Genomic DNA, 11,732 nt, shown 5'->3' on the forward strand with positions numbered 1-11,732 from the left:
ATCATCAAATGACTGAGCACGGCTGAGTAGAGCACAGAAACGTTGCATTCTTTCACAGGTAACACAGCAAGTTAGATCTCTTCCAGGGCCCAGGCCAACTGACTGCTGAGCCCCTGAGGCCCACTCAGTGTGTAGAATGGTTCTGGTGTGTTGCTTGGAAAGAGAAAATAAAATAATGCCAGATAAAATATCAGTGAGGGCCCCATGAAATGCTTTATTGTTGTTGTTAGGTGCTGCCCACTCATAGCCACTTTAGGAACTGCAGACTTGAAACCTGCCCTATCCTGTACCATCTATGTCATCTTTGATACACCAGAACCCATTGTTCTAGCTACTGTGTCAGTCCATCTTGTTGGAGGTCTTTCTTTTTTGCAGACCCTCTACTGTTTCATGGAATTCCCCCTCTAACAACATGCGCAACATATGTGAGATGAAGTTTCACCATCTTTGCCTCTAAGGAGCACCCTGGCTGCTCCTTCTCCAAGACATATTTGTTCCTTTGGAGGTCCATGGATATTCAGTACTCCATCCACTCAAGTGCCTGCCTTGACTCAGTGTCCCTCCCTAGTACACCCTTGATAACAAATCACTCGCTAAGTGTGAACCCGGGTAACTCAATGGGAAGAATTCTGTGTAAGATGCTTATTTATAAAGAAACCAACCAGCAGGGAAACACTTTGGTTTGATAATAATTGATCTTGACCTCTTCTTTAGGGAGCTCTGGAGTTGCATTGGCAACCCAAAGGTGTGTAGTTCAGATCCACAGGAGAAAGACAGGAAATCTTCCCTGTGCAATTACCTGTCTCGGGAAACCCACTGGAGGGTCAGCTATGGCTTGGTTCTGACTTGATAGTACTCAGCAACAACTACAACCCCTCCTTTATGGCAATGATGAGCTAGGAGAAAAACTCATATATGGAGGACACTCCAAGTTTGGAATAATAAAATTATGCCATCTGTACAATAGAAAAGAATGCTTCTGCTCCTCCGCTTCCATTTTAATCAAAAGGTGCTAGTGATGCGGGCCTGTATCTAGCACATGGACATTGAAGCCGATTGTAGATGTGGGCTCTCTCAACCCTCAGGCCTGTCACTTTTGGTAGGAAGAAGGGGTGTGAATGCTGAGTTCTTGCCACTCTTTAGCAATCCGCTCAGCTGAGGGCCTTGCTTTCCCAGAAGCAGAAGAGGGTTCTTGTTCTTGTATCCCAAGTGTCAACATTGTTACCATTAGGTGTCTTCGAATCAAGTACGACTCACAGTGACTCTATGGCAACAGATCTGAACCCTGTCCTATTCTGCACCGTCTTTATCAATTCTGTTACAATTGAGTTCATTGCTGTGTTTACTACGTCAGTCCATCTCGTTAAGGCTCTTCTCCTCCTTCTCTGACCCTCCATCTTTACAAAGAGATGTCTCTTTCCAAGAAATAGCCTCTCCTAGAGTATGTGGCAAGATAGGCACTCTTATACATTTTTGGTGGGATTGTAAAATGGTACAACCATTCTGAAGGGCACTTTGGTGCTTCTTCAAAAAGCTGAACATAGAAATTCCATATGACCCAGCTATTCTGCTGCTTAGAATATACCCTGAGAAAACGAGAGCCAAGGCACAAACGGAGACTTGTGCACCAATGTTCATAGCAGCGTTATTCACCATCGCAAGAATATGGAAACAGCCCAAATGTCCAACTGCAAACACATGGATTGAGAAATTATGATACATTCACACAATGGAATACTACACAGCACGCAGGAGCAGTGATTTTGTAAATTATTACTTCGCTTGGAAAGGACTGGAGAGTATTATGCTGAGTGAACTAACTCAGTCCCACAAGGACAAGTATTGTATAAAACCATTGTTGTAGAATGAGTATTAGGATGTAGGGGAGGGGGGAGGGGGGAAGCTGAGGATGAGGATGTGCCGGGGGAGGGGAGATTAATCATGGGGTTGTATAATTTGACAGGTGGGGGGTGAAAGAAATTGGAAGAATCTGGTGTGAAAAACAATGCATTTGAATTTTGTAAATAAACTAGTATAATTTTTTTTAAAAAAAATTATAACAACATGCCTAAAGTATGTGAAACAAAGCTTTCCCATCCTTGCCTCTGAGGAGCACTGAGGTTGTCCTTTCTCCAAAGCATATGTTTATTCTTTGGCCTTCCATCGTCACCATCACAACTCACAGGTGTCAAGTCGTCTTCTGTCATCCTTATTCATTGTCTAGCTCTCAGATGCATAATAAGTTATGGAAAAGACTATGCCCTGAATCAGGGTACATCTTAGTCATCAAACTAACATCATTGCTCCTCAGTACTTTGAAGAGGTCTCTGACAGTAGACTTGCACTATGTTATCTCTGCCAGTGCTACAGACAGTGAATTTATCCATACATTCATTCACTCATTCCCAAGTCAGTGTGTTTAGTTACTGAGAAGGTGTATTCTCAGCAAAATTTTTAAAAGTTCAAAAAACCCCCAAGCACTTTGGATTTATACTGCCTGTTTTGCCAATGCATTTATAATTTATCTGGAAAGTTCTTTAATGTTTAGGTATACAATTAATCTTCTGTCATCATCAAAAAGACCTCAATAATACACGATTAGGTCCATACCTGCAACAACGCATTCAAGTGTATCAGGGATGAAGCAGATGGCACCGGATAGGATAGCATTCAAGTTTGTTGTTCAGAGGGTCACTATGAGTCATTCTCAACTTAATGCATCTAACAGCAGGTCCATATCTAACTTTCTGGGGCAAATAGATCCACTCCAAACCCAGTGGTGGTGTCCCCGGCACAGAGCCACAGAGTTAAGCAAGTCGATGTTGTGAAACTCATTAAAGAAAGGAATGTTTAACCAACTGAATAACCCAATAGCATTTTTAAGGGTCCTGGTAGATATAATGTTTTGTCTGTGAACCATGCTACTAATTGTTAAGTGGATCTTACCCATTAAAGAAGGTCCTTAAGAGGAGCTGCGCGAAAATGTTATAAAATATCAGGTTGAACTGCTATGGATGCTAATAAATGAAACAGCTCTATTTCCTGAAGGGCATTTTATAGCTCAGGTGTTTCATGTTCAAAGATGGCACCATGAACATGTCTGCTATCAAGATTTTATAGAAGCATTTATATTGGAACAAATCTCTGGTCCCTGATATATCTGAGTTTGACTATCAAGCTCTGCCCCTTCTTAGCTATGATTCTTGGGTAGGGTAATGTGTCTTAATGTACGTCAAAATTCTCATCTGTAAAATGAATAGTATCCTCCTTTCAGGGTTGCTGTGACCATTATATATGGAAATCCTTGTAGAACACCAGAGTCAGAGGCTCAATACCAAAATCCATCCTTCTCTAGTTGTCTGATCCTGCCCCAAAGAGTGTAGCCCACACAGGAGAGCTCCATTTCAAAGGGCTGCTCCAGAGAACCTTGAGGCCATGGAGAAGCAGCAGAGTGAGAAGTGTATTTGACTCCTTGCAGAAAGGGTCTCTCTCACGTCTGCCTGCTGATGGAGACAATGACACTTTTAGGCACAAAGTGCTCTGAGTGACTGAGACCTTGTAGAACTTTAAATAGTTCCCCAATTACCTGGAAAGAAAACATAAACTCGAAAAGAACCTTCCTGAGTAATCTGAAAGAGGAAGATCAATACATAAATGTCTCTATTGTGCTAACCCCACTGACGTTGAGTCCTTTCAGATTAAAAATGACTTTACAGGATAGAGGAGAACTCCCCCTTAAGGCTTGCAAGGCTATACAGCTTTTTGGAAGCAGACTGACACATCTTCCACCTGCAGCTGGTGGATTTGAACCTGCAACCTTTTGGGTAGTAGCTGAGGGTTTAAACACTGTGCTACTGTTACAGACACCTCAGATTTGGGAATTTTTGCCAAGTCTGATCAATAACGTGGAGGAACTATCAAGTGTTGTAGCTATTGTTAATGTGTCGTTAGTTTGAAACGGACTCATAGCTGACCTCCAGCGAGCTTTCAGGTTGATAGTTTATTCAAAGGCTCACTAGCGAGAATCAGAGCAAATGCTTCAGCAACACAAGTTTCCATCCTCAAGAAGGTGGTCAAAGTGATAGGACTTTATATTTTCCTTAATGCTAAGAAAGCTTGACATAGTCGTCATTTGTCTGCAGAGAGGTGGGGTTTTCCTGGATCTGGATTCCTATAGGAGAGAGTATGATAATTACATGCACCTGCAGCCAGCTCTTCAAGATGCGTGCTGTTGCAAGAGGCTTCTGGGACAAGTTGTTACATACTTTGGAGTCAGAATCAACTCATAGCTGACCCTCCAAAGGGTTTCCAGAGGCCGTAAATGGTAGGGGCGATTACCCAGCTTTCTCCTGTGGAGATGTATTTGAACCATGTGTTTGGGTTGGCAATGCAGCTCCTTACCAGAGCTCGCTTCTGGGTCAAGACCTAGTATGGGATGGTGCATATGAGTGGACTCTGTGAGTACTAGTTTCAGCCCTATCCCAGCAAAGGGCTCACTGTTGCCTCTAGAGGAAGATCACCGAGAGGTGGGAGAATGGTGGACTGCGCCTGCTCGTGCTTAAGGACCCTGTTAAAGCGGGCTCAGCCTGGAAAGCCACGTCCTAGGTCCACTACAATAAGGCGCAGGAGTGCTTTATTACCAGATGACATCTGTGTTGTAGTTTTCTACCTCAAACCAATTTCCCTGAGACCTGGCTCTGTCTCCCCACCAGAATGCTTCCTAAATTGTGGTTTATACTTTATATTCGACATCTCATCCCATCTTCACAACAAGCTTGAGCGAAGGCATTATTATTCCCATTTATCAAGTGGGAAATTGAAGTTCAGAGAGGTTGTGTAACTTCTCCAAGCCCACAGAGCATTTACCAGCAGAGCAGGTCAGAGGTTCAAACTCTACTACTCAATGATGACTTGCTGTATTTGCAATCCTCAAAACAAGCCTGTGGTGAGGTGGGTAAAATGTAAACAAGTTTAAATGGGGGGGGGAAGTAAAGATAGTAAGTGCTGTGGAAACGGATTTCACATTCTGGGCTTCCTGCATCCTGTGGGTCATGATCTTCGTGAAGGCTTATATGCGTCCTTACACATTCAAACGACAAAGGTCATGCTTCTTGTCAATTTCTGGATGGGCCTTCCTAGCTAAACAGAACAAATCCATCACATTTTTCAAACTCATTGGATGTAGGAGCCTGTAAATTCCCATGGGAAAAGACTGCCCGTCTACCTCACGAGGAGCTGCTGGGGGATTCAAACCACCTGAGACATGCACCTTTGGGTCAGCAGCACAACTCACCTGGGGAACCCGTAAGTAATTTTTCCAAAAACCAAGGGCAAATGGTTCAAGTTACAGATGTTGGTCTGACTTGAAGAACTGAGAGGAAAGGCCAAGGAATACAATCCAATACCTCCAAGGAGCCAACATATTTGAGTTCAAGCCCTAGCTCTGCCAGTTAATTAGCTGCGTACTTGGACAAGGAGCTTTTTTCTTCCAGTATCAGTTTCTTGATCGTTCTAATGCAAAACTTATACTTAGACCAGGAGGCAGTCGTCAGAACAGAGCAAGGGAACACTGCATGGTTCAAAATTGGGAAGGGCGTACGCCAGGGATGCATCCTATCTCCATACCTTTTCAACCTATATGCAGAACAGATTATCCGGGAGGCTGGGCTCTATGAGGAGAAATGTGGGGTCAGGATTGGTGGACGATTTATCAACAACCTGCGTTATGCGGATGACACAACCTTGCTTGCTGAAACTGAAGAGGACCTGAAGTGCCTGCTGCAGAGTGTCAAGAACTGCAGCCTACAATATGGATTGAGGCTCAATGTCAAGAAGACAAAGGTTCTCACCACTGGACCAATTGGCAGCATCAGGATGGATGGTGAAGAGATTGAGATTGTACACAGCTTTAGTTTGCTTGGCTCTGTAGTCAACAGTCTTGGCACCAGCAGCCAGGAAATTAAAAAGCGCATTGCCATGGGAAAGTCTGCTGTTAGGGACCTCTCCAAAGTGCTGAAGAGCAATGGTGTCTCTCTGGAGACTAAGGTGCATCTGATATAGGCTATGGTCTTCCCAATCACTTGTTAGGCATCAGAGAGTTGTACAATGACCAAGGAGGATAGAAGGAGAATTGATGCCTTTGAGCTGTGGTGCTGGAGAAGAGTATTGAGAATACCATGGACTGCTAGGAAAACAAACAGATTTGTCCTGGAAAGGGTTAAACCGGGTGGCTCCTTGGAGGCAAGGATTCTGAGGTTCCGTCTACCATACTTTGGACATGTTGTGAGGAGAGACCAGTCCTTGGAGAGGGACATCATGCATGGGAGGGTGGAGGGATAGCGCAGGAGAGGAAGGCCCTCTCTGAGGTGAATTGATTCAGTGACTGGGATAATTGGGATGGGAGTGTCAGAGACAGTGCGATTGGCACAGGACAGAGCGGAGTTTAGGGCTGTTGTACATAGGGTCGCTATGAGTCGCAAGCGACTCGACGGCACATAACAACAACAACAACATCTGCAATAATGGGTATAAGCACTAGAACACATAGAGGTTGTTGTACTGGTGAGATAATATTACAGTCTATCATAGACTTTTAGTTTTTAGTTTCTCTTGGCCCACTGCTTTGAAAACCTCATGCCACCCACCAGGACTTCAGGGTCATTGTATGCATGTAGTTGATCAGCCTTTTGTCATTCATGCCTCCTTGCAGTGCTTCTGCTATTTGAGCTCCCCAGATCAATAAATCACTGATTTTATGCCACATGTTGCCTCCAAGTGCATCCGGACACAGCTCTCTGTTTGGATCTGGTTTCACAGCGGCCAGATGGGACAAATATTTCAGAGCAGATTTAAACCAAGAGGGACATGCTCTAAGCTCCTTCTCAGTTGTTTTCCAAGGACACTAATTCAGTCTAGGATGCCCTGGGAACACCAGGTTGGCACACAAAAGGCGCCTCCAGTGTGGCTCTGCCCCAGCTTGGCAGTGTGGCATGGGATGGCCGCAGAAACTTTCTGCTCTTTTCACTCTGTTGGGGATTTCGAGTCACTGGCTCAGTAAGTCTCAGCCATTTGCTCCCTGGCATGGGGCACACACCACACCCACCTGCCAGCTGGGGCTGATTTCCCGTGGATTTTGAGGAAAAAGGAGGTAGGCGGCTGAACGCCCAATCCTTTGCTCCTACCTATAGCTCCAGCTGTGCTTCCATCTGGCAAATCCTAGGGCAAAATACACACACGAGTGAACGGGAGCACACACACAGACACCACCCCAATGAAATGCTGCAGCCCACCCTACCCTGCTCCCCAGCTGTCTTTTTCAGATCCCACCCAATCTCCTTCAGTTGTTGGAGGGGGGCTACTTACTTGTTGCTCATTCCCTGGGGCTACTGAGGGCAGCTGGCTTTCCTGCTCCTGAGGGGGCACCTGGCTCTGCCTGGCTGGCAGCAGAAGAGCTGTGGTTTCCATCCTGCCCTTCCCATCCCTATCCTTCCATCTCCCTCCTCCAGAGAACGCAGATCCAGGGGAGAGCTGACATGGTGCAAAGGAATGCTGCCCCTACCCCCATCCTTGGCTCCGGGGGAGTTTATCCACTGCCTTCCTCCCATCCGGGAGCGGCGGGGGATGAGGGTTACGTCCTCAACTCTCAGGGCATGGTTCACCGCCCTGAGCCTGAAGCCCCCATTCGCTCCCTCCAAAAAAAGGCTGCAAAGAAACTTTGGCCCCATCCCCAGCTCCACCGCCCTTGCGCCCCCGCCCTCGCCCCCCACCGTCCCCGTAGCAGCCCGGTGGGAGGAGGAGGTGAGGAGGCACGCTGGCTCTGAGCCTGGTGGGTCTCGGTTTTCTTGCAGGAGGCCAGGGAGGAGAGCGACCCCCGGGGTGAGTCTCCGGCAGCCTTCGCCAGCGTCCCCTTTCTCGCGTCCCCGCGGCAGCGCGCTGCCTCCTCTCCGAGGCGCTAGCCGCGGCCGCCGTCATTTGGAATTCTGCCCAAAATTGGGGGCCTGGAGGAAGAGGAGGAGGAGGAGAGAGAAGAGAGGAGAGGAGAGGAGGGACGGAGGCCGGCGGCGAGAAGCGGAATCCGGGAGTCCAAAACATCACGAGGGAAGGAACGGAGCGGCGGCGACCGCAGTGCATCAGCGTGGCTGCCCTGCCATCCGGGAGGATGCTTAACACGGGGCATTATGCACTGGTTAACAGGCTCCGAGCGGCTGAGCGACTTGTTTTAAGCATTTTCTCCCTCGCTCTCGCTTTTAATCTTGTCTCTAGTGGCGTGTGTAGGGGGGAGGACTTTATTTCCATTGGCTAAGCTCTCCCTTCCCACCCACATCTCTTCCACATCACCTTGGTGTCTCCCTAAATAAAACCAGCCCTCCTTATCGCCTGGAAAAAATCAGGAGCTAGAGTTTGAATGGGTTTTGGGAACATTCACCCCTGCCCGCGTGGGGCTGGGATCGCAGGATAAACTCACCGCGTCTGGCCCTGAGGCTTGGCTGGCGTGGCCCAAGCTCTTAAACAGCCAGGTTTGAGGCCAGCCTGAGGACCGAAAACTCTTTCCCGGGAATTTGAGCAACCTGAAGGCAGCCAGTGGCGGAACTACACAGGGTCCCCGATGGACCTCAAGGAGAGCCCCAGCGAGGGCAGCCTGCAGCCCTCCAGCATCCAGATCTTCGCCAACACCTCCACCCTCCACGGCATCCGCCACATCTTCGTGTATGGGCCGCTGACCATCCGCCGTGTGCTGTGGGCCCTGGCTTTCGTGGGTTCTCTGGGCCTGCTGCTGGTCGAGAGCTCAGAGAGGGTGTCCTACTATTTCTCCTACCAGCATGTCACCAAGGTGGATGAAGTGGTGGCCCAGAGCCTGGTCTTCCCAGCTGTCACCCTCTGCAACCTGAATGGTTTCCGGTTCTCCAGGCTCACTACCAATGACCTGTATCACGCAGGCGAGCTCCTGGCTCTGCTGGACGTCAACCTGCAGATTCCAGACCCGCACCTGGCTGACCCCACGGTGCTGGAGGCTCTGAGGCAGAAGGCCAACTTCAAGCACTACAAACCCAAGCAGTTCAGCATGCTGGAGTTCCTGCACCGCGTGGGCCATGACCTGAAGGATATGATGCTCTACTGCAAGTTCAAAGGGCAGGAGTGTGGCCACCAAGACTTCACCACTGTGAGTACTTGGCTTTCAGCTCACTCTTGGGTTTGGTCCTCTTGAGAGGCGTTGCGCCGATGGCCCCCTGCTTTGTGTGGGGGTCTCCCTGTGCTTTGGAGCTACAAAGAGAGCAGTGTCTCAGTTGAAGGCCAAGAGGAGAGTGGCTGGAGTTGTCGGGACTAGTTTGTAGATGACTGCCTGCTCAGATGGAGCACTGTTCCCTGTTCAGACATGGAGGTGGCTGACTGTGGGGGGGCCACTCTAGCAAACGGGGTGGCCTAACTCCCTCCCAGGCACAGGGAGGAGGCTTCAGTTGTTTGTTGTCCAGGCCACTTGGTGTGTCCGAGCTGTGTGACTGGAACAGCTTGTCATTGACGAGGTGGCATTTCTCTCTTTTTTCCTCTCCTCTCTGTCTGCTCGGAAGTGGCATCAGGCACTGCATCCTGTGGGCTGGGCGGGAGTTGAAGCTGCCAGAGAAGGGGGTGTGGGGGCTCCCGGCAGCCTCCCAGGCTCTGGAGGCTTTAGAAGCCTGCTGGAGCAGGTGATGCTGTAAAATAGTGAATGTTTCTTTGCTTCCTTGTCATGTGGAGATGCTGAGCTCTGTGTGGGGAGGAGGAGAGTCTGGAAGGGGGGACCCTGGGTCTCCTTCTGGTCTGCTGACAGGTCTGAAGCTGAGAGATGTCCAGGGTGTTGTGGTGGCGAAGAGGGTTTGCGTGATGGCACGCCTGCAGGATATCCAGAGAGATGTCTGTGCGGGTGAAGCAGTCCCAATTGGTTCATGTGGGCTCTTCAGGTTGAAACTCAAAGCCTCTGTTTGTTGTTTGTACAATCACTGAGCAGCGTGGATAGGAGAGGAGTGGTGTGGGGAGCGGGACAAGCAGCTGTGGGCTGAGAACGCCCAGAGGAGAAGAGAGCTGAGTAGAGAGGGAAAGTGCAGGGGGAGGTGGCTAGCACTCAGGATGGGGCTTGCTGGAGGGGCAGACAGGGAAAGGGGAGCAAGGACAGAGTGAGCTGTTGCCGCTGGGGTTCTGTGGGCTCATGGGCATAAACACAACAGCTGCACATATCTCCTTGCTGGAGGCAAGCCTGGGGCATTAGGGGCAGAGGGACCCTCCAGAAGTCCAGGGTAGTTGCTTCTCCCATAACTGCTTCAGGGAGCACTGAGAGCTTTCAGTCTCTGAGTCTTGAGCCCAGATGCAGTTGTAAGTTTGGGATGACAGGTGTGGCAGTGGCAGTTGTCAGCACGTGTCTGTGGTTTTTCTGCCTAATTAAGATGTGTATCTGCTCCCCACCCCCTCTCAGGCTCACCACCTCCCAACCTCTTGCTCTTGAGTTGATTTTAATGCTCCAACCATTCTCTGCCAGTAGCCTCAGAGCTTGCTGTCAGCTGACTCCGGTTCTGGAGAAGCCCAGGGTGCTGGGGGCATTGCCTCTCAAGTCCTGCATGCAGGAGCTCTGCTCGCCTGGGAAAACAGTTCCCTATTATCCATCTTAAACACTATGAGGAAGAGCAGAGCAAGAACAGCAGTCATCTGTGCCCAACATAAAGCCAGTCTGATCTGGGGGAAGGGGGTTGTGGGCACTGGAAGCCCTTCTAAATTGAGCAAAACCCGGATCCCCAAACAGGTCAAACACAAGTGATGTCTCTCAGGTGGCGTGGGGAGAGAAGAGGAAAATGCTTCATTCTTGGAGACTGAAGCCATCACTGTATTCCACCCCAGGCTTCCTAGCGCCGTGACAACGCTCAGCTTCCCCGCTGCACCATGCAGCTTGTGGATGCTCTCAGCTATTCCTGTGTTTGTCTGAACACACATGGAACAGGGGGCCAGGGCACGACGTCAGAGGGAGCAAGGTACAGCGGGAAAGTGCAATAAGTAGCAAGCTCTGCCCTGAGCTCTCCAGGGGCCTCACACCCACGTGTCCAACTAGTGACTTCCTTTAAATTGTGCCCAAGTTCCAGTTAGAGGAAGAGGATCTCTGATTCCAGGCTCCTGCTTTTGCAGGCAGTCCATCCTCTGCCTTGCTGAGGTCCCAGAGACCAGAGGTCAGGGCTTCAGCCTTGCCAGAACTGTTGACATCCCAAACTAAGCCTCCCTGATCATGAAGCTGCTTGGGGGCGATACATACTACTCATTCAGTAGAGTGTCATTATCAAGTTCAAGAGTGATCCCAGGGTGGAAAAAGGGATGAGCCTCAGGGCTGCATCTTCAGGCTGTAGAGGGAGTGCCTGAGAGGATCCCCCCCATCCTGAGAAAGACAGCAGGGGCCCTGATGGGAGGCTATTCCTCACCAGTGGACCATAGGAGCAGCCATGCTGAGCCTTTTCTAAAAATGACATGATGGCAAGCTTGTCCAAGACCTTGCAGTCAGGAGTGGTCTGTTGGATGCATTTTTGCCCACCTGCCTCCTTTGGCTTCTAATGTATTTTTGCGTGGCCTTGGGCTGCTATACTTGAAGAGTCCAGAGCTCTGGGGTAGGTAGTTATTGGAGGAGTTTATCAGCTGTCTCTCATCTATTCTCGCTGCTGGGCAGCTCTCTCCACTCTTGCTGATTTACTAGGCTTTGTAGTATTCTGGGTATTTATATATTT

At 49.1% G+C, this 11,732-nt stretch overlaps 1 protein-coding gene across 1 annotated transcript; it reads left to right on the top strand.

Annotated features, from left to right (window-relative positions):
• Nucleotides 1-8,605: 8,605 nt before the first annotated feature.
• LOC102877680 (acid-sensing ion channel 2-like) lies at nucleotides 8,606-9,811 on the top strand. The gene is made up of 2 exons (XM_006891061.1): nucleotides 8,606-9,160; nucleotides 9,806-9,811. Exons 1-2 carry the CDS (start codon nucleotides 8,606-8,608, stop codon nucleotides 9,809-9,811), a joined length of 561 nt encoding a protein of 186 aa, XP_006891123.1.
• The last annotated feature ends 1,921 nt before the right edge of the window (nucleotides 9,812-11,732 follow it).

Source organism: Elephantulus edwardii, unplaced genomic scaffold (genome assembly GCF_000299155.1).
Source record: "Elephantulus edwardii isolate Elephantulus edwardi_28Jun2011 unplaced genomic scaffold, EleEdw1.0 scaffold00094, whole genome shotgun sequence".
Taxonomy (NCBI): domain Eukaryota; kingdom Metazoa; phylum Chordata; class Mammalia; order Macroscelidea; family Macroscelididae; genus Elephantulus; species Elephantulus edwardii.